At 32.0% G+C, this 23,906-nt stretch overlaps 1 protein-coding gene across 1 annotated transcript in view; it reads right to left on the bottom strand.

Moving 5' to 3' along the window:
• Positions 1-632: 632 nt before the first annotated feature.
• Positions 633-23,906, bottom strand: part of LOC127864845 (latent-transforming growth factor beta-binding protein 2-like) — a 177,055-nt gene continuing 153,781 nt past the window's right edge. Inside the window, exons 5-10 of the mRNA XM_052404740.1 lie at positions 15,639-15,776; positions 14,391-14,522; positions 6,469-6,600; positions 3,917-4,054; positions 3,482-3,619; positions 633-1,280 (exon numbers count right to left, since the gene is read on the bottom strand). Of these exons, the coding sequence (XP_052260700.1) occupies positions 1,213-1,280; positions 3,482-3,619; positions 3,917-4,054; positions 6,469-6,600; positions 14,391-14,522; positions 15,639-15,776 (746 nt within the window). The 3' untranslated portion in view covers positions 633-1,212. The remainder of the gene's footprint in view (positions 1,281-3,481; positions 3,620-3,916; positions 4,055-6,468; positions 6,601-14,390; positions 14,523-15,638; positions 15,777-23,906) is intronic.

The following is a 23,906-nucleotide window of genomic DNA, read 5'->3' as shown; positions in this document are numbered from 1 at the left end:
GAACGTTTGGTAATAAGGTGTATCTTTACCAAACTATACTTCCCATCATAAGTATCAGTTCTAAACTGAAATATTGATTTAAGTTTTAAATTTTAATTTTGTATAGGCGTTAAAGTTTAAATAAAAATCCCATAGTATTTTGTGTTAGAGTTTAATCAACAAAACTAAATCGCACTGAAGACTGAAATGTATTCACCATCACTGATTAAAATGCCTACTGTTGGTATTGTCGCAAGTGTCAGACGTGATCAATTGAGAGTATAATATCGTCATACACGATATTATTTACATACCGTGACGTCAATAATTTTCAAGTATCAAATGTGCATACCGGTTTTGAATGAAAAATAAAAATAGCTATTTTCGCAGTTTTGTCTAAAATTCATCCCAACAATTGAAAGGCTACGTCCTTTTCAAAACATATTAAAACACACAGTTATTCGATTAACATGATTATTAATAAATAATTACTTATTATTAGTTATAACTTTGACGGTTTAAAGTAAAGTCAGTGTTTATTGTGCCTTTATTTTTTCATTTTGTGGTAAGAGGTTAGCGTATCGGAGTTATTAATACAATAAGTTGTTTTTGAAACCTAGCCGTATGGTTAAAAGAAGAACAAAGACAACATGTATGTGTTTCATGTTTATGTTGAAATACATTTCTGGCAGTTGGTAAAAAGAATGTGTATCCTTATACGTTTTTTTTGTAGTTTCTCGTTTTATTATATTTATTGAACTATATACATACGGACCTTTGTATTAATATCATTTGAAAATAATTTGACATTTAGTTAGTCGGCAAGCATATATATAAATATTATCATCAAATGAATTTATAGAGTGTTATTATTGAAAATACCAGCTTTGTTCATTAAACTTTAAACACATAATATTTTAAAGAGCTCCACCATGACTCATTCCTGCCAAAATTATATCATGCATATAAAGACACCATAAATGGCTATATCTTCATGGATTTACTAACTAAAACAAACTCCGCCTATATTTCATATACTACAACAAAAACTATATAAATAAACAAATATGTTTTCATTTTTTTTAAATATAATAAAGGATTAAAGCATACATATATAGGTTTTTTAAGTTTGTTGAGATTAACCATTGCATATAAATAAGTTTTATTATGTCGAATGTTTTTGTCGAATTTTCCGTTTTTGTTACTACATTGATTAATAATCGTTCAACATGGCTACATAAAGAATTTAGCTGCCAACATCATTGCCAATGTAATCCATGTTGATGTCCTGGAAACGACACCTGAAAAGATGAAAAGAAGTCCATTCAGTTTTAAATAAATGTTATATGTGAAAAGGCCTATGCATTATTGCACGAATTACAGCATGACCTTATCAGTTTGTGGAAACACCATGAGTTCAAAAATTGTCATTGCATGCAAAATGACTATTATTTATTCACTCAGACAAATCCAATATCCATTTAGCTTGGTAATATAACGATTTTTTGTGTTAACATTCACCACGTTATTTGCTTCTGATGGGCCAAGCCTAAGCATACCACCTTCCAATTACAATTGATGTATTACTGTGTGTAATCACATTTGCATGATCATATCTTATTAACTCGTATTTGTTGAGTAAAAACAACCTTTGGTTTCGCTATTTTCTTTGTATAAGTATTCTGACCATAACCATCTGGGGAATCCCAAAATAAATTACATAATCTATTCCCTAATTGCCTTCCATAAGTATACCCTGTTTCAATTAATCCTCAGTACTTTCGGAGAATTTGCTGTTTATAGTTTTATTATATGGCCTTTCCTAGTGTGTTGTTTTAGTTTTGCGGACGGACGGATGCATGGATGCAATATTCCTTTCCAGGAACACATTTTCAGACGTGCCGCTATAATCATTACATAATTTCAAGTAAACGTGGATATTCTATGCGTTGGTATGCTAGTTAGAATGGGGATCATCACGTAGTATGTTGAATTAACTTGACAACATTATATTATTTTGTTATATTTGTTTAACGAACTTTTAAAGGGGCCTTTTCACAGATTTTGGCATATTTTGAAGTTTGTCATTAAATGCTTTATATTGATAAATGTAAACATTTGATCTTAAAAGCTCCAGTAAAAAATCAAGAATAAAATTAAAAAATGGAAAAAAAAGTAGCCGGTACCAGGGCTCGAACCAGTGACCCCCGGAGTCCTGGAATTAGTCTGAAGTAAAAACCCATTAGCCCTCTCGGCTATTCCGCAGTTATGCACAGTTTAAGTATTTTATACCTTATATAAGCAATCTTCGTAGTTTCTTTAATTTAAACGACGACAATAGAACCCTCCAAATTATTCAATCGTTTCGCGTTGCAACGCTGTATAATTTTTAGGTTATCAAATCGTCAAAAGATACATATAATGGCTATATTGGACTATGGTAAATGTTCAGTAATAGTGTTCCTCACAAATATCATAACTAAATCGAAAATTTGCGAATCTGAAACAACTTTTTTTAATTTTGTCAATTTACTAAACCATGAAAAGATCCCTTTAAGACGACGAAAGCTACCAACACAATTCTGCCTTGCAAACAATCCTTCTTAAACATTAATCAAAAACTTTGCAGCATTTGTTGTATGTATTCGTTGTTAGCTTAGTGTTAAATTTGCAAGTTTCTGTTGGTGGCTTGCAGCTGGCGTTTTGTTCAATTCTAGATAAGTATCTGTATGTATATATACTTACAAATAAAAGATCATATTTTGTATTCAGATATTTGCATCTAGTGCTGATCTCGCTTGCGTCTAACATAATATTAAAAGTTCTAATACTAACAATATAATGCATATCGAAAAGTGCCGCATATTATATTTCTTGCGACATATCAACAAAATCCCATGTGGATAAGTCGGTGAGTCTGTTAGTTATCGGAATAAATAGTGTTAAAATAGGTTACAATACACAAAATCAAATGTGTGATCAACACGTCTTTTAAATAATCAATGTCAATTAACATCAACTATGACGGAGGAAAATTAGTTAGCACCACATATCACCTTATCCGTTTGATAAATATATGATAAGACAGAAGCCTTTATTGTGCTTGTAATATAATCACACAAGGGATACTATGCTCTGAATATATCTCTTTCGAAGACTTATAGCTGTATTAACACTTCATGTATACACGTCTTTCGTTGATATTGGTGTTTACTGAAAAAGCGTGCGTGAAGCTAGAGTTGTTTATGCACATCCTTTCGAGATAGGCGTATGCCGCTGTATTTAGTTTTTAAACTGCAAACATAGGAAGTGTTTACATCTTGATCGGGTGCGTGCATTATACAATGATGATTAAACAGCTCATGTTCGTTAAATCAGTGGCGATATGTTTGAAGGACACATGCTAATATGTCTGATCCTAGAAATGCAAACATAATACATTACACATATCATGACAGTATACACACATAGATAAATAGACAATTGCTTTTTTCGATATTACCATAGTTGCAGGCAGATCCATCCTCGTTTGCAGTATATCCGGTGTTGCATTCACATTTACCAGTTGTGCAGGTACCGGCGTTAGTAGTCTTTGTGCAGTCGGTGTGGGAGCTACATTTTCCGTTGATACCTCCGTCAACTGTAAAATAAAACGGTTAAGACTAGAGTCGATCTTGTAAGTAATTACAAAGTGTTTGCATAAATACTTTTCTTTTAATAAGCTAGTTCCAAAAACAGGCTTAATAAAGACAAACATATTAAACAAATCATCGTCATAATATAAAAGTATCTAAAATCAGACGGAAATAGACAATGGTTTCTATTGTTCAAACAATGCATGTTGGTATAAACGAGTATTTAATCGCAACAATGGAGAACGCTTTTGGGTTGAATCACTTACCTTAGTATTAAAAACTATACAGCTAAACTATATTACCGCTGCAACCGGTGGTATCAGCGTTTGCTGTATACCCAGTGTTACATTTGCATTTTCCACCTGTACATGTCTGTGCATGTTCGGTTTGCGTGCAGCTGGCGTTGTTTGCACAAATCCCATCCAGATAGCCGTCTTCAGCTGTGTTTAAATTGAACATCGAGGTTCTAGAATAGGTATTGAATCAACACAAATTGTTCTATGACATTTTTACAAATTAAAAACTGAAGGAGCGCATGGGAGAAAACGAGCCATAAATGCATTTTATAAGCTGTTGATTTCCGTTTATTGTCTATATTTTCTGATTTGATGTCAGCAAATAATATAAAGATGTGTTTTGTATAAATTGTCAACATTTGCGCGAGGATTTTGAACGCTTGGGGAGCCCAAGAATACTTTCCAGGAAGTAAAGATATTTGAAACTTAATTGATTGGCAAATTGTATATGCATTATTGACTTTCATAAGTGTTATTGTCATGAAAAACGTTTATTACAAACTATTACATTTTGATTTCTACGAATAGACTTCGGGTTCTAGGAACTTGACCCGTAATTGCACGACGGGTCGCATATATAAATTATTTTAAATAATTACAAATAAACCATCTATTAAATATTGTGTATACTTTGTGTTATATAAATTGTATATGTTTAAATGCGGAAAACACTTGTTTAACGACGTTCAATGCATTACTGATCCGGGGGCCGTTTCATAAACGATCGTACGACAATTTTAACTTACGAGAAAATTTTGTAGTCTTAATAAGAAGAAGAACTAGCTCGCTATGCTCGTCAAATATATACGGCGCTTGAGATGCCAATGTAATTAATTGAGTAATGAAAATTTATAAACATATGATATACACTTAAACAATTATGCATCTTCGAAAAATGTATCGTATCGTAAATTTGTATTACGATGTCTATTGAAACGGCCCCCCGGTCTATTTTTACGTGTTTTCACACCACCAACAGGAGAACTAAATCTCTGAAAATAACGTTATTAATGTTTATAAAACATTTCCATCGTCTTTCTTATATATAAATCACATAAGTAGTTTATATACAAAAGTTATATTTATTAAACGGATACCATTTTATCCAGATCAAAAGAATATTGTTTATCAAGAGCGAGCAATTATTCTTAATCTTGTACAACTATGTAGACTGGTTACCAGTCATATTTCAACATATCATACCAAACAGGAACCAGCACCATTGATAGAAAATGATAAAAAAAGCTCAACCCAATCAGCATTTGCCTCACTTGACCTTTCCTTGGCATAGTTACTCTTAAGACGCGTGACAGTTACTCTTGAGACGTGTGAGACATCCTACTCTAACTCTGATTCCAGGCATTATATTCACTGTTTTGTTTACATGATCTATAGCTGAAAATTTTCAACTTTGAGCGTAAGTTTACCGTTAAAGGGGATCATATTTAAAATTGGGAGTTTGATTCAATGACCGCTTTCAATTCAGCCAAACAACTTTTAGATGCCACTGATAACAATATCCATGGTGCTGACAAATGTTGCATTTTTCAGTGTTAACAAAAATAGGCATTGAGTGTCTTTATTTATCTTGTCTTCACTTAAAGGGCTAAATGTGATTGTGTGCAGTTGGTGGGAAGCACCTAAAAACTCCTGTAAAGTAGGCGTTTAATGGACAATGATATTTTAAGTTGCCATTTCCTTGGATACTCTACTAAATAAGGGTATTATTAGCTCAAAATGTCTTTGCTCAATACGTATCTTTGTTCAATACGTAACATTTCCAACTTAAACAATGTCAGGATAAATTATGCTGTTTACCTTATCTTTTAAAGTAATAAGTGGTACCCCATTCTTGTTCATTATTAAGATACAATAACCAAAAGTGTAGTGTTGTGTAATCTGTTTTATTATATAAGGGTCGGTTTAACAATACACGTAAACGAAGAGAGCTTTTGAAATAAACAAGCAAATTTATTGAATTGATATCCACCGCTGAATACATTTTCTTTGTTGCTGAGTTCAAATGGTTGAAAAGGGCAATATATGTGAAATAACGAAGAAAGGATTATCATGTTTATGAGTTACACTTCTCCTTATTTATATATATACACCCAAGAAGGTTTACTTTAAAATCTTCATATTATCTGTAATATAGCACTAACAGGTTACATCATACAAAACACCAAAGGGTAATACGTCGTATTTAAAAAAGTGAAGGTTTATGGTTCTTGTGCATGACACTTTTCCACATTGATATTAGTACACCCATAAAGAAGTGTCTAGCTTAAATCTTGTATAGCTTTTGGGAGATAACTCTTATTAAAGAAAGTGTAGTTGTATGGTTCCTGTGCATCTCACTTCTCCTCGTTTATATTTATATACCCATGCTGTTTTATGTTGAAATCGTACATAGTTTCTGAGATATAGCCCTGAACAAATTTACGGACGGACGGCCGGACAACGCTGGCGATAACAACAAGAAGCAGACGACGACCGATACACCTTTATGTTGTTCAAATACATTAGCTTTAACATATTGGTTTTAATATTAAGCTCACCTGCGCAGCTTGTGGTGTCGGCTTTGAACCCTTTGTTACATTTGCACTTGCCATCCGTGCAGGTCCCTGCGTGTGGGGTATTTTTGCAGCCGTCGTTATTTGCGCATGTTCCTTCTAAGAAGCCGGCTGCAGCTATGAATAATTATTCATTTATCCAGATTATAAATATCATTATAATTTTTCATATTTTCAACACTATTATTGCTATTATTATTAATTTTAGCCATTCGTTATATGCACAACTTGAGACGTCGATTGCTAATTTAAAGATTATGGGGATTTGTATAGTTTTATAAAGATTGAGGAAAGGTTGTTTTAGTTAAACAGACAAAGCAGTGAAACGGATTAGTGTTTTAGTTTTGTCCGGATGTCTGAAATTTAGAATACGCAAGTGATTTCTTTAGCCACGTGCTTTGTCGCCATTTTAATTATATGTGGCGATGCTCAACTGAATATTGGACCGCCTAAAGCACCTACAATCCGGAAACGGATTTCATTTATCAGTCATGGAGCAAATGTAAGCCCGACTGGCATGGAAACACCGTCATGCGAGTAACGTAGAGGGCGAGACGGACGCGCTACGAACCGAGGACAACTGGACGTGGAAACTGCACGAAAATACAATATAGGATGATACGGATACAAGACAACGGCAAACATCTACCTAGACGAGCATTGTTTAGTCACCACCCACGCAAAGTCATTCTCGACAACAGGTAGATGACGAGTCCCACACTTACCCCAACTTAATGCCCATCCGTGAGTTGATGAGCAATTTGTGCAATAGAATTAATAAACAACATAAGCATATTGTAACTAACATATCTGAAATAAACTGTATAATCGATGGCGTGTTGTCAGAATTGAGTAACGTTATGGAGGATTATAGAAAATTGAAATAGGAAGACGTTTATCTAAGAAATCAAGTAAGTGACATGAAAAACAAGCTTGATCACATCGGAAATCAGTCTAGGCGAAATAATTTGAGGATTCGTGGTATCGCTGGTACTTTAAATGAACATTAGTCTATTACGGAAGAAAAGCTCCGATATTTTATGAAAAATAAACTCGAGAAAGGAAAGCACGAAGACTGTCTTGAAATTGACAGAGCCCATCGAGTAAAGTCACGATATAAAAACCCTTGAACCATCATCGCACGATTCGCGAAATATAAAGACTTTGAATCAATTTTAAGCAAAGCAAAGTCAGTATTGACATCTCAATCAACGTGTTTTGTCCAACGTGATTTCTCTTATCGTAGTAAACTACACCGAAAAAAATACGAGAACAGAGTACTGAATAACAATATAGGGACCTATAGGTACCTGAAAAATAAAAGGAAGTGTAGCAATTAGATTTAATATATTTGAAGATTCAAAAAGTTTCTGTTATCGCTCTGATCATCACATAATAGTTCGTATTTTAAATAAATATATTTATCAGTTTGTTGGTGATTAATAGAAACAACGATCACCTGCATCTTTAAATAGTCATAAAACTCAGCATGAATTAGGCCTTGATTTAAATTTTCAATGTTATTTGAAGGTGACGTATGGTATCTTATATTAATAACGGCATCTACACATGTGCAGAATGTAGTATCACATGCATATCAATTTACACTCTTAATCATCCTTGGGACATCGTCTCGCACTGAGGGAATGCCATCGCAGATGTGTGTTTTTTAAGACCATTATCTTGCTTTAATTGACTATCCGTAATTTTTAACGAAGAAAAACATCACGTATTTTGTTCGAGTTTTAAGAATTAGTTTTCAATCTAAACTTTAAAGTGAAATTTAATAAAGAAATTAAAATGTTTTTGGAATGTATCGAACATTATTGGAACGATTTAAGTTTACTTACGGCTCCATATGTGTCATGTTGAACATTTTTTGTCGTAAATTGATAATTTATAAAGAAAAAAATCAAGCAAGACGCCAGTTAAGTAAATATTGAGAATCACACAAAACAGTTATTTAGGCTATAGACTTTGATTTTACCAGTAAAATATTATTTGAATAATATCATAAAAATAAAGTTAAAGGCAAAAGCAGATATGCACTTTTCAATAAAAAAATATGCCATGTCCTGACATCTTACACATTTTCGCTAAAGAATTTACCTGTACTACTTCATTTAAAATCACAAAATTTACGAAATACATTTCCGGTTAGAGATTTTTGTATAAGCTTGAAAGCGATTTTTAATAAAGATATAAAGAAAAATAAATGGTTTTAGAGTAAACCAGATACTTTTGAAAAAAAGTTTTCCACTACCTGAAATCTTACTGAGTTTTGCTTATAAATATTTCCGGACCAATTTTAGTTAAAATGACAAACTTTATTCCGGTTAAAGATTTGTGCAATACCTTTAAAAATGATGCTCAAATAAGAAATATTAATAACAAATTAATAAATGTTTAAAGAAATTTAAAAAATAACACAAATGCAGATGTCTGATTTTCAATAAAAGTGTGTAACTGGGCGAAAATTCTTTGAAAGTTTCGCCTAATAAAATTTCCGGAACTATTACTGCTAAAAATCACAAAGTTCACTTCAGACTTTAGATGCTGATATAACCTTTAAAATTAAATTCGAATAATAACATTCAATAAAGACATAACTGTGTCTTAAACAAAGGCATAACTGAAAGGAGTACTTAAAAAAACAGCTATTTCGGCCTTAAACACTACGTGTTATCACTCAATATTGTTTAACGATGTGAAATATGATTTATTAAGATTTCCAATCTTGGTTTAATGTGAGATCTTTGAACGCTGTAGTCTACCAGATTCTTCAGTATCGTAATGGCAGCAGGACACGTAATAGCCCATATTGCGGCGGTCAATTTATCGATTCTGGGATTGTCAATATCCAATCAGATTCGTTGGTGGGGATTAATAACGAAGACGAGGCATCAAGTTGTAATGAATAGGGATTAGACCAAGGCAAAATTGCGTACTTTAGTGTACATAACGGGGACACCATAAACATGCTCTCGTGGAATATTGCCGGTTTAAATAAACACGTAAGCAATAGTGGATTGAAGGAAATGTGAACAATCGTTTGGTATTATTAACTTTTCTGAAACGTGGAGTTACTTTTAAGGGAAATTGGATATTTTTCTTTGTGGTTATACATGCTATGATTACGTTCAACAGAAACATGCTAATTCGTTTAGAAATTACTTTTTGTTTCTTTATTTAATTTTATTCTTGATTTTTTACTGGAGCTGTTTAGATCCAATGTTTGCATTTATCAATATAAAGCATTTAATGGCAAACTTCAATACATGCCAAAACCTGTGAAAAGGCCCTTTCAAAATATTTATATGTTATTTTTACATTATTTTGATTCAAGCAACATTGATAATTGTTACACCTTAGCTGACTAAGATAGAGATTTATCAGTAAGTTCAAATTATAATCTTTAATCACTATCTAATTCTAAGACTGATAAAAAAGAAAATAGTAAGATTTAAGTTCACAAACACACAACAGGCGTTGTAGATATGACACCTGTATTGACAGAAATAGTAAATAGATCGTTGCTATCTGGTGTATTGACACATGGAAAAGCGCTGTGATTAAACCATTGTTGAAGAAGAAAGGTCGCCCTTTGGAATTACCGAACTATCGTCCGGTTTCAAATTTGACATTTCTTTCCAAAATTCTTGAAAAAGCTGCATTAAACCAAATAAATGATCACATTGAGGCTAATAATCTCCTTCCACCTTACCAAAATGCCTATAGAAAAAATCACGGAGTCGAAACGGCAATGCTCAGGATGTATAACGACCTTCTAGAAAATATTGATGAAGGTAAAGTCACCATCGTGGTCATGCTTGACTTGAGTGTAGCGTTCGACACCATTGACATCCCAATACTTATTCGTATTCTTCAAGACGAGTTTGGTATTCATGGCATTCCCTTAAAATGGATAAACTCCTATCTCACCAACAGAACAATGAAAGTATTAGTCGAACAGTCAACATCTGAAACTGAGCAATTACTTTTCGGTGTTCCTCAGGGTTCCTGTGCCGGGCCGGTTATATTTACCTTGTATATATCGGCTCTTAACAGAGTGGTTCGAAAATACCCAGCTGATCTTTATGGATATGCGGATGGCCATAAGCTAGCTTTCAAATTCAAACAGGAAATTCCGAAATTGAGTCGACTGTTTTTCAGCAACTTAATAGTTGCCTGGATGACGTAATTAAGTGGATGTCAACCTTCAAACTAAAAATGAATGCATCAAAAACTGAAATTATTGTATATGGAACCAGGCAAAAGTTGGCGAAATTGAGTACTTCAAGAGCGGTTTTCGTTGGTTGCGAAGTGAAATTGGTCAATCATGTAAGAGATCTTGGTGTAATCATGACCAACACACTTAACTTTGACAAACACATCCAGAAGAAGTGTCAGATCGCACATGCACAACTACGCAATATCAAAGCTATACGAAAACATCTTACAAAAGAGTCTACTGCATCATTGGCACATGGATAAGTTCATTCGCATATTGACTTTTGCAATGGTCTTTTTACGGAAATTCCCGCATACCAAATCAAGAAGCTACAGCAAGTTCAAAACCATGCCGCAAGAGTAGTCCTGAACGCATCTTGTGAAGAACCTATCACTGATCTCCTAAAAAAGTTACACTGGCTCTCTGTAGAGGCCAGGGTGATGTTTAAAGTTTTAGTTGTAGTATTTCGAGTAATCAATTGCACAGCTCCAGTTTACATAAGATAATTGTTTGTACCTGCTCGAGGACAATACAAATTAAGGTCAAACAATGACACAAAATTCAACATCCCTAGAAGACGAACAAAACTTGCTGACAGATCTCTTGCCGCCGTCGGTCCAAAATGGTGGAAAAGCTTGTCAATCTGAAGCCAGTTTTAGATCAAGGCTGAAAACACATCTCTTTTGACAATTTTACAAACAATGAGTGTGCGTGTAGGTTTAATATGAAATCTGCATTTTTACTAACCAAAATAGTAATTGTTTGTTGATTGTTTTAACGTTCTCGAACATAAATGTATATCGTTAATACGTTTTGGTTTTAATGCTGAATATGTAATATTGTGAAGCGCAATAGAATATGTAAATAATTTTTGCGCTATATAAATGCTATGTATTTGTATTTGTATTTTGGTGGCTGTGCTGGCTATATCACCGCCTCGAATTTAAATGACTTATGTTTGAAATAATACAACTAGTCTAATTTACAATAATTGTCTTAATATAAAAGAAAACTGAAGCAACAAGCGTTATTATTATAATGGCAATGCATGTGTTGGTAGGTGTGGCCCTGATAAAAAACTGTCCAAGCATATTCGAAGGTGTTGCTCGATTTAAGCATAAAAATATTTCCCATAGAACAGATATGGCGCAGTTTATCAAAACAGAAGAAAATTAACATGTTACAACTATGACAGGTTAACAGTGTGCATGGTTGCCATTAACATCATCAGCAGATTAGCTGTTTCATGAAATACCTACTGTTTTACACTGTACATGTATCCATATTCAATATTAGCCAATACTAGCCAAAACATCCTTCTAAAAAAAACTTAATGGCATGAAGTTAGCCATGAGATCAAATCTTTTCGTGGCACAGTACCTTTTCACAAAAAGCCGTTTGAGTTCTAGTATAACTAAGATTTTTTCCGCTTATATCAATGTTGTGATTTTAATTGCTCTAGTGGGGAAATATTTATCATAAGCATATGCTATTAATGATATTGCATAGGCTAACATGTATAAACTGTATACATGTATATTCTCAATATCATCCGCGTTTTATGCAATGATAATACAATTTGTAACATTGTAATAAATAATATTAAAATTCTTCCTATTTATATTTATATAGATGCGAAGAAAATCGGGATCTAATAGATACTATTCCATGTGTTTCACTATCTATACAGTTCAAGTAGCTCTCAAAACTAAATTCTTTGTTAGATATATAGTGTGCTATATTAGCTGACTCTGATACAGATATTGACTGAAAGTGAGAATTCTCATCAGTAAGAGTAAATGTTCATCAGGTGTTTGAGATAACAACTGGCATCTGATGGAAAAAAGTAACATGATAGTACTTATTTTCCATGTTAAATTAAGTTGTACTTATCCTTTTACATTTGGTGTAACCATTTTTACTTGTGACTTTTTAAATCATGCAATTTTGTTTAAAGATGCTTATTAATATACAATAACGAGTACTGAGAATTTTTTATGGTTTTACAATATTTGCAATCATCACTTTAATGTGTCTAAGTACAGTATTATAATTAATGCTATTTTCTTTTTTTCTTGAATCCAATAGCATTTTGTTTAATGTTTATTCAAATTTCGTACGTTTTTTATCTTAGTTACACTCAACACTCAATTGAGACTTGTTGAATGGCAACACATGCTTCTTGTATACGTGTGGAAAGTGTCTGAGTGCCACCACTTTTTAACATTGTGTCATATACAGTAGATTATCTGAAACAGTAAACTCACAAAAGTTGTAATGCAATATAAAGTAAAATTCAATTGAAAGTTGTTTTTTTATTTACAAAGAGATCGTAATGTCTGCTATATTATTTCAGTTCTGACAGACTTGTTCTTAAACAAAATTATTGCAAAACTAAGAGGAATTAAATTCGCTTTTACCAATAGACCTGACAAAATGAATTTCCAATTACAGTACATTCTAGTTTAAAGTGCTTTATAATGTTCGCCGTGTGTATTTATTATTGTACAAACGAGTATACTCATATTTTAATGTGGATGTATTAAATATGGAGTGGAGTAAGAGGAAAAATATAAGATATAAATAACGTATATGTTTGTATTTATGGGATTTAACTGTGTAAGCTACTTGAATATGTTTACTGGCTTACAAAATCATGGTTTTGACCGATGACACGTGCTTAAGTGTACATAGTTTAAAATATTATGCTAAAGGAAAAACAAATTGACTAAAATAAAAAATAGCAATGTTCACAACTAAGATATATGCTTGGGTTATATGCCACATTACACAATATCACAAATTGTAAACTAAATATTCTGTAAATCGATGAAAATGGTAAAACACTTGTTTTTTGTTAAATCTAAAACGTGTTGAGCAAGTTCATAATATTTATTTAATTAGAAATTAGTTTGGCTTCTTAGTTTTTGATATGGCACATCATCAAATGGTGGGTTGGTGGTAAATAAATACCTTATTTATTCATTTTATTGTGGATGGGAGCGCCGCACTGTTTTATGACACATTAGAATTACATTTATTTAAATAACATCTTTTTTTATATTGCATACTGTGTGTTATGTTAATTGTATGTTTAACAATTGCTACAAACACGTGTTTATACACTGTCAATTTATTAATGATCCGGTCTAATTTTACGAGCTTACGAACCTTCAAAACGAGAGCTTTTTGCCTGAAATTGGTTAAATTGATAATCGTTTACCATATTCAAAGGGCTATATTTTGTTAGCATATAAAGTAAGAATGTATTCGCCTATAGTATTATTTTTATGAAAATGAAAACTGAATATGTCATTGCATATCAAAACACAAACTTAACAAAATCAGTACAAAGTATGCACAACCCGTATGTATACTATACAATCATTTTGTAGGGAAAAGAAAACAACAGCCAATCAATGTCTCTGCTTGAAAGCATTTGCAAATGCAACATGTCTGGGCATTTAGTATGCAGTTCTCAGTTAAATATATGGTTTCTTTTCCAAAATTTATAGTCGTTATTGGGTCAAATGTATATTTGCAACTGAGTGAACAATAATAATAATAAAGATTTGATCTGATAGAATATGTACATAGAAATTTTGTCTGGGAAGATTGCTAAGTTGTTTTTTTATACTTGACAATATATCAATCATACAGACAGCACTTGTGTTACCTTTGCAGATGGTGTTTTCTGCTATAAAGCCAGAGCTACATTTACACTTTCTGCCAGTACAGGTTTGTGCATGTGGTGTTCCGGTGCAACTTGCATTGTTTGTGCAAGTTCCTTCCAAGTACCCGTCTGCCACTGTGAATTGTGATAAACGTTAGTTTGGAATTTGGTTGAATATTAATTTGAAGTATTTTCGGGGCAAGAACAATACTTGTTTAATATTGTGGAATATCGATTTTAATTCACAAATGATTATATAAAAGAATACTTTCACGAGTGGCGCAGCCTTGGATGATTTTTTTCCATGATAATGAGTGAATTAAAATTTCAATGAATACAACACACTTTATATTTAGTTCATGCTTTCAAATGATAAGTTTTTTATCAAAACTGGAAAATAACGCCCAAATAATGACGTCATGATATAAAAAAACAACGTCATTTCACAGTATATCAGTGAAACATATCGATAATTTTCCCTGTTTATTTTCATTTTAATTCACTTAATTCACACAATTTTAATTCATTTAATTCAGTTTAATTTGGTTGAATATTAATTTGAAGTATTTTCGGGGCAAGAACGATGGAACAATTCTGTAAACATCAACATTTATTAAGTCGTAATTTACAATTTCATAGAGGATACTTGTTTGATGTTGTGGATTATCGATTTTAATTCACAAATGATTATATAAAAGAATAACGCCCAAATAATGACGTCATGATATAAAAAAAGTCATTTCACAGTATATCAGTGAAAAATATCGATAATTTTCACTGTTTATTTTCATTTTAATTCACTTAATTCACACAATTTTTATTAATTTAATTCAGTTTGATTCACTGTTTGAAACAGTGAATTCAACCTTTCAATTCACTGTTATTTCTCTATAAAACACCGAAAAGCTTAAAATAAATTATTTCAATATTCATTATTTACACTAAATTTATGTATTGATAGTCGTTATGTTAAAAAAAAATACAAGGGATAAGGCTACCCAAAAATGTGATGTGTTAACTTGATTCTGTTGCAAGAACATAATTGAATAAGTATAGTGTTTTGTTCTGCGTCAGATTGTGTTGAACCGTACATATAACTAGCAACTTTGAAAATGATTTCTGTCATTCGTGTGCACTACAGAACTAACCAATGAATAAACATCCCTACATCAAGGCGTTGACGGATGGCGATCACTGAACAAACTTTCGACCTTAGTGTACCATAACGCAAACAATAATTCTTAGAATTACCTGCGCATACTGTTTTTTCACCATTTTCTGTATATCCAGAGTTACATTTACACTTGTTTCCCGTACATGTCCCTGCGTTTGGAGTATTAGCGCAGCTCGCATTGGTCGTGCATGATCCTTCCAAGTACCCGTCCGCCACTGTTGGTTCGGTAAATGTAAATTTGAATTTAAGTTAAAAATAATTGTATGCGTTGTGAGTACAAAGCTTTGCCAACTAGGCCGGGATCACGTTTGCGCCCGGTCCTGTATTTGTATGCGTCACTGTCTGTATCAGTTTATTTACACGCGCGGGATTTTAAGGACAATACCGAATCGGTGATACATACTCCGTCCTATGCACAGCAAAATATAAGTTATAAATTGTTTAGATTACAATAAACAAAACTGAGGCAAATTAATTAAATGCAACAATAATAAAACGCAAGTAGAGAAGCCAACGTGAAGATAGCCTGTTATGAGTTATCGATTGTCATTAATTTGAGTTATCCATTCTCTTGTATTACCTACGCAATGAGTGTTGTCTTCTTTGTACCCGATGTCGCATATGCATTTATCAGGTGACGTGTTTCCGTCGCTGTCGGTACATTTTAGGTGAGTGGTACCGGTACAGTCAGCATCAGCCGTGCATGCCCCATTTATAGCACCTTTTTAAAAACACGATTGTCATCTAAAGAATATTTAGCTAAACTTAATGTATGGTGTTTCCATCAAGGTGTTTATCTTGGTATGGATGCTGTTTAAAATCAATTCGAAAAACAATAAATTTTGTACAGAATATGAGACATTCCCGCGTGTTTTATCGCTGCCGATTAATTTATTATTAAAATAAATAAATCGTCAATGCGTATACAATTCTTTAAATTAATAAGGATTATATGTAACATATTACCGTGAGCGAGACCCACCAAACACAGCACTATGCCGAAGCTAAACAGACGTCGAATTCTTTCCTGAAAAATGTTCGTCACGACATCAAGAACTTATTTGATCGGCATTACAAGTTTTAAAATAATATTGCGAAAGCGGATTTTTTTATAAGCTCATTTGAGTACCAAATGATTAAATTTAACCGCACTGAACATTTATTAAAATCTGCGCCAAAAATAATCAAAGATTGTGTTTCCCAAAATCGTTAATCAAGTCTGTCAAATGATGCTTTAATGGGATTTCGTAATATGCAATATGTCAATAAGATGATTACACTGCATCAATATTGCACCCACGCGAAGTCTTAAGGATAAAAAGCATTTTTAAATAATCTTCGAGCGTCCTATTAAATTGATGTCAGTATTAGTCTTAAATTATACGAAACTCGCGCAAACGTGATGACTGTTGTTATGATTCATCTTCGGACTTTGATCATTTGCAATTAGTCTTGTTATATTGTTCACAATTAATAATTTTGAAAGTTTTATCATCTGTCACTAATATTATATTTTTATCATACATAATTAGGGATACATTCCAATAATACACTTATGGTCAAAAGTTCTATGTGATATGTGTATTTCCGAATTAAAAATAGGTAGCGCTAATTTAAACAATTCACAACAATAACGTGCTATGATTTTTTTAGTGTATTATTCTGTTCATATTTAAAAAATGCATATTATATACAAATAACGTTGGAAAATATAGATGAAAAAACGCACTGAAGGGAATAACAGGATTCAGAATATGTTGTAACTTATTATATAATTTGAGTACAAATGCATGTCCTTGCATGTAGAATAGATTTAAAATACCAGCACGGTGATTTAAATTGTTATCCATTTACATTAATGTAAAAAAACTAAACAATATAGTTTTCAGACTTGACATAAATAACCGATTGAAAACTGGCAACTTTACAATAGATAAAAAGTTAATGTTTAATGAATAACAATATCATTATCATGTTATGCTGGATACGTGAATATCGGGTTGTTTTTAAATGCGGTTCCAATTATCTATATCAGTTAAATTAAGAGTACTTTGAGAAAGCACGCACATGGATAATCAACGTAATAATATAATAAAAAATTTATAATAAAACAAAAACTACAAGAAAAATACAAGGTTAATTTATGGCATTATGCGCTACAAAAATCTAAGTAATCATACCACATCTAGCGTTGAAATTTTGGCTATTGCTATAAGGAACACTGATTGTTAAGGTGTTAACTTTATTTTACGAAATACTTAACGAAATTTTCGTTGATTTTGAGCGTTATAGTGACTTTAATGTTAATTTTGATGAAACAAATGTTGTATGGATTGGAAAGAAAAAATAGAGTTTTTAACCCATAAGAACAAAATGGAAATTAAACTGGATGCAACACAGTTTGAAACTGCTTGCAATTAATATCCAATTTGACCTGTCAAAAATATTTCAAATAAGTATGCTTTAAATATATCTAACAGAATGTCAACCCCTTTTGGTAAATGTTTTAAAAAGCATCTCATTTTATTGTACTAAAAGCAGAAGAATTGTTGTATTATCCACTTTTTAAAATCAAAATATTCCAAATATAAATAGGAAATAAAAACATCTTAAAGTCATAGTTTGATGCTGGAATTCTCTGCATTAATTGATGAGATATTATCAGGACGATTGTTTCCTTTCGTGAATAAGAAAAAACACTCCTTGGGTATTTAACAAACTCAGCTAGAGCCATAAATAATGTTATTTTGTTTATTTAGCTATACTTATACAAGTGTAAAATAAATAAATTCAATCCAAACATTGCATGAGCCAAACAATACATAAAGTATGAATATGATGACTTAAGAAAAATATAAATTAAAAAAAAAAATCAGAGTCCTTTGATAGTGAATGGGAATTGTTTACTACCAGTGAAGAACAAACTTAGTATTAAAATGTAATGAGTATTGTTGTTCTTTGCAATTTCGTACAAATACTATTTTTGACTCAAAGAACCAAGATTTAATCTTGAAAGAAATTATAGGCAGGACCTATGTGTCATACATCACAATTAAATGTTCCTTGTTTTATTGTTCTATGCCTGTTTTTATCTGAAAGTGGAAATTTAATTTGCTTATAACAATTAATACATATTCTAAATATGTACACATCCTGGAAAATTTATTTTTGCATGTACCTAGTATTGCTTTTATATTCCTTTTTTCATCTGAATATGCAGCTACTATTTGATTATTAAAATGTAAACATGCTGTAAATATGTATACATACTAAAAAATCTCTTATTTTCTTTTGTTCTTTGTAAATACTTTTTGAATGTTTTTCCAACACAAATTACACGAAACTGTCTTATATTTACAGCCTTCTTTTTCAGTTCGCACTAAGTTTGTAAACTTTAAACGGCTTTTGTCTTTCCTTGTCATGATTTGTTATATAATATCAAACAAAGACATAATACTGCGTACGTTGTGCCAGAAATTAGATAAAATATTATTCAAAGTGAAAAATAGTTTTACAATAAAATTAAAACTGGCAATTTAATTTAATTTAATATTTAATATTAATTTTAAAGTATTATTGTTGAAAATTTCAGAAACTGCACAAATCCTATCACAATGTAGATATGCAAACACTTGTGGTGGTTACGACAGTCGCTTTCATACAATCGCGAGTAATGCCGACTGTTTTTATTTTCTAATGACATCATAATACCATATGCAATAAGGTCCGACTTCCAAATGGCTCAGAAAATAGATAAAATCTTATCATTGAATACAATAACTTGATCAAAATCGTTTTGATCTCCCTTAAATGTCACGTGTAGCAACTTGGGACATTGTAAAGATAAGCTATAAACTCAATGAAACGATGAATATATTTATTACAAATGTAAATTGATTCAAATCTTTCACAGGGAAATAAAAACTAAAAGTAAAAATTATCTTTCAATATCGATGCGCGAATAAGAACGTGTCAATGTGGCTTTAAAGGAGAGAGTAATGTTTGGACAACGGAATGAACATGTCTTTTGTAGCTTTAGCCGTACTTGATGATTGAGATAAGGCTTAAATTTGTATCGCAATTTCGATTTAATTAAATCTGACATATAAACGATGCAAGGTTTGTACCAAAACACGTCAATCATGTCCGACTCTTGAACCTTTTTACTTGATATTTTAATTCCATAAGTATATATAATGATGACACTGATTGAACCAACGCGAAGTTTGAAAGATTTAATGGGTATAATAAGTATGCATACATCAAAACCAAGCCATATAATGTCGTTTAATTTCATTACCTTGCATTAACGTGCAAAAAAATTGTTTTTTTGTAATATTCGTGTGAAGTTTGAAATTTGCTAATTTTCAATTAAAAAAAAAGTTAATTGTCTATAACTATTTATTATTAGTAACGGCTTGTCTATAGTAACACGATAATACCAACAACATTATTTGAATCTTGGCTATACGTTTATCTTTCATATTAATAAGAATCAGCTGTAATATAAACATTTAAAGACCATATAGTGAGTATGACAAGTTTTTATTTGTCATTATACTTTCTGCGCTTCTGAAATTACTATATGAAATAATGGTCCAGTCAATCAGGCAATGTATTTAAAACTTCTAATTGAATATTACAAAACGGCCAACTTAAGAATGACACTGTCAATTTATAGCCAGCGGTTTTTAATAAGTTGTTTCACAGGTTACACACCCATAGGCATGTTCTCGCTTGACTTGGGTAGGCAATGTATAAAGAACATTAAGGTTCGTGGTAATTAAAGCTTTGAACCCATCAAAATGACGTGAACATAATTTCATTCATTGAATTTTTTTATCAGATACAAATGTTACAAATATATAAACCTTAGCTTTGAAACAGCATGAGATATTAGATACAGGCTTAGTGCCGTCTAACATTTATAGATATACGTGTTTAGTCTCTCAACTGATTAAAATGTTTCTGTAAAAAATATAAAAATATAAAAAAAAGTTTTTATTTTTATTTTTAATTCATGTTGAGAATTTGAAGAAATAAGTATTTTATTTATGTTTCGTCCGCCTAACGTAAGTTTACAAACATTCTTATTCAACAACATATTAAATCTTCTGGCCTAATTGCGCATTTTATAATGTAACTACAATCTTTTTTTACGGTCACCGAAAATACAAAACAAGAACACATGGAAGCACATTGAAACATACACCGTTTCAACATTGATATTTATTTAAAGCGACCACAAATATAATATTAAAGCATGTTTACAGTTGATATCACTTAGTCTTATTAAGGTTTCATTTTTTAAAACGACTTTGCAATAGTTTAACACCTATACAACTCTCTGCTCCCCAACGAAAACGCTTCATTCTGACATGACAATCCGCAAATGTAACATGTTTCCTTATATCGCGATTAACTCGCTACATGTGCAAGTGAACTCGCAAAAGCAAAGATGATCCTGAAACTGAAACGAGAGTCGTTTACCTAAGGAAAACACTTTTTAAAATACTAACATCCACGTATGTTGTTACATAAAGAATGTATAATTTCTATAATTTTATTAACAGTCTTCTAATACGTAACTGCAAGTTCGGTATGATTTTCCCGACAGTTTTTACACAGACGAAACTGCTGTCAAAGTATGACAATTCTTAATGAATAACAATAAAATAAAATGTTAATGTCAAAACTATATTACCATTTTGTCCAACAATTGCAAACAGTGTCAAGTCCGCCAGACAGGAATAGCCGCACTTCTAATGACTCTTAAAGTAGTGTAGTTACGACCAGTCTTAGATAGAACAACACATCTAGACATATCAGCAAACATCCAAAACAAAGCACCAAGCCTCATATGACATCTTCGCAAAGTGTTATAAATTAAGTTAATATTTAAGTTGCCTTCAACCTCAACATGGGAACAAAAGTGCCTTACTATATCGAAATTCTAAAACAAAATGGATTGTTTTAATGACGACAACGACAAAGTTTCCGTTAATATTTATTGTGAGCAAGAAAAACAGCATACTTGGATATTGAACAAAATTAATAAAACAGAAAATAAATGGACATTTAATCAAATCGCACATGTAAAAAACGTGGATTTACAGTTAGCCCCGGTCAACTGGTTTGCACTTACATTGGTGCATCGATAAGCGTTTCTTATTTTCAGACTCGTCGCACACAAAACGGTTCAAATCTGTAATGGTTAAATAGATACGGGCATTTTTTCGATCGAGATGCAACACTTATGTGCTTTGTGTTAGTTGATAAAAACTTATATTGATAATAGAAAACGGCGAACACTTGAGGCATTTTTTTTAATGCAGTTTGAATGATGGAGATACAGGATTCACAAGCTACGCCGCATTTATACAAAAGCCAAATGTTTACATTTTCAAGTATAAACAGCGTAAACTAGTGTGACTAAACCTGCATTATGAATGAGACATTCAATGAATGGATTGGACTGACAGACAATAAGGCTGTGCAAAAAAAAAAAAAAAAATTGGGGAATATATCAAAATGCACTGAATTGAAAAATAATTAATAATCTGTATTCTTAAAAGTCATTTCTGTAGAACTTTCTTTTTTTATTTTATTATTCCAAAGCGGAAGCATTTTAGCAATATCTCGTACTAAACTTGTTTCTGGTAACGCAATAACAATTACCGTTTTAAAAACTCCAAAGAAGGTTAGTTTGAGGGAAAAGCCCAGAAAAATCTAACACAAGCTTTCACCAGTCACCATACATGTCGTCCACTTCATGTATGGTAACCAATTAAAGTCACACACGAGACGTGTAAATGAACAGCAAGAAACGTCCCCTTACACCCTTTCTTTGCCTTTACAACAAACAAACACAACTCTGTTTTGGTACTAGCCGCTGGGACTCACATACCGGCTGTCCGTTTATTATTAAACTTGTAAGGATAACAGCCAACATAAAATAACATCACATAATATCACGCATGATAACACAAGCTTTTATCAGTCACCATACAGTATCACCATATGTCGATTTTGTTCGATACGTTTATCAACTATTCAATTCCATATATCATTTCCAAAATATAAAATAACTCACAAATTACTATAAAATATAGCATGTACACCATGCGAGTTCCCAAATTTCCATGCTGAATGACAAAAACTGACAAACTGTTTACTCATGAACGAATATCCTCGTGCTTCTACAGTGCCACTTAGTTGCAAATACATACTAAAGCGATAGTAATTTTCGTCTCATTCAATACATTTCAAATGCTGAAAATTATATTTATTTGCTTATTTGCTTGCACCAAGCCCTGCAAGGATGCACAATTCATGGTAGGAATGTTCAGTACTGTTGTGTTTTGTTCAATACTGCTTAACATTTTATTAATTCCACAAACTAGGGGCCCCATGCAATAAAATGTGTATCTCCTGCTGATGGAACTATTTTTCACTTTATGTGCTTTTGAATTTATCATTATATGTTATTTTATTCTATCAAAATGTGCAAATGAATCGACAACCACGGTAGGCAATACCCATTAATTGCCAAACTACGCTATGCTATAAATGTGAATTGAATTTCATTTTGTTCGGTTAAAATATTACGGATACATGTATACATGCTGTATTTGAAAATTGTTCACTTTTGCTGTTTCTAGCGTCCGTAAATGCCCTAAACTCCCTCTAGCTCTATTCCATTTCATAACGTTCATGACTCAATAATATTATAATTATTTTCAGCATTCCCAGTAGAAAATTTATTTTGGTTATTATTGTAACCGCCCAATACTTGTTCAAAGCTACAATAAGGATATACGATTTTCACAACGGCGATAGGCAAGCAACTGTTAATTATTTTCTTGCAAGAGGGGCATAATAGAAACAGAAATTGTGTTCATGTCAGGGTAAGATCGTTTGTTATTTCACTCGTGATAATAAAAAAATAATATTTTCACGAGTGGCGCATATTTTCTATGATCACTCTTAAAATCACAAACGATCTTACACTGACATGAACAAATATCCTCTATTTATTTTATGCTTTTTGATGGTTTATAGAGAAATATCAGTGAAATAAAACTGATATGTCACTGTTTAAGACAGTGAAAAATAACAGTGAACATGATCGATATTTTTCACTGTTTTACTGTGAAATGACGTCAAAATATATCATTTCATGCCAAAAGTATTATTCAAGGGTTGCTGTACTGAATGAGTGTACATCTATACAGAATGATCGTACATCTATACTGAATGATTGAATAGCTATACTTAATGATTGTACAGCTATACTGAATGATTGTTCAGCTTTACTAAATTATTGTACAGCTATACAGAATGAT

Source organism: Dreissena polymorpha, chromosome 1, assembly GCF_020536995.1.
Source record: "Dreissena polymorpha isolate Duluth1 chromosome 1, UMN_Dpol_1.0, whole genome shotgun sequence".
Classification (NCBI taxonomy): Eukaryota; Metazoa; Mollusca; class Bivalvia; order Myida; family Dreissenidae; genus Dreissena; species Dreissena polymorpha.
Note: the sequence above shows the minus strand (reverse complement) of the source record. Positions and strands in the feature narration are given on the sequence as shown.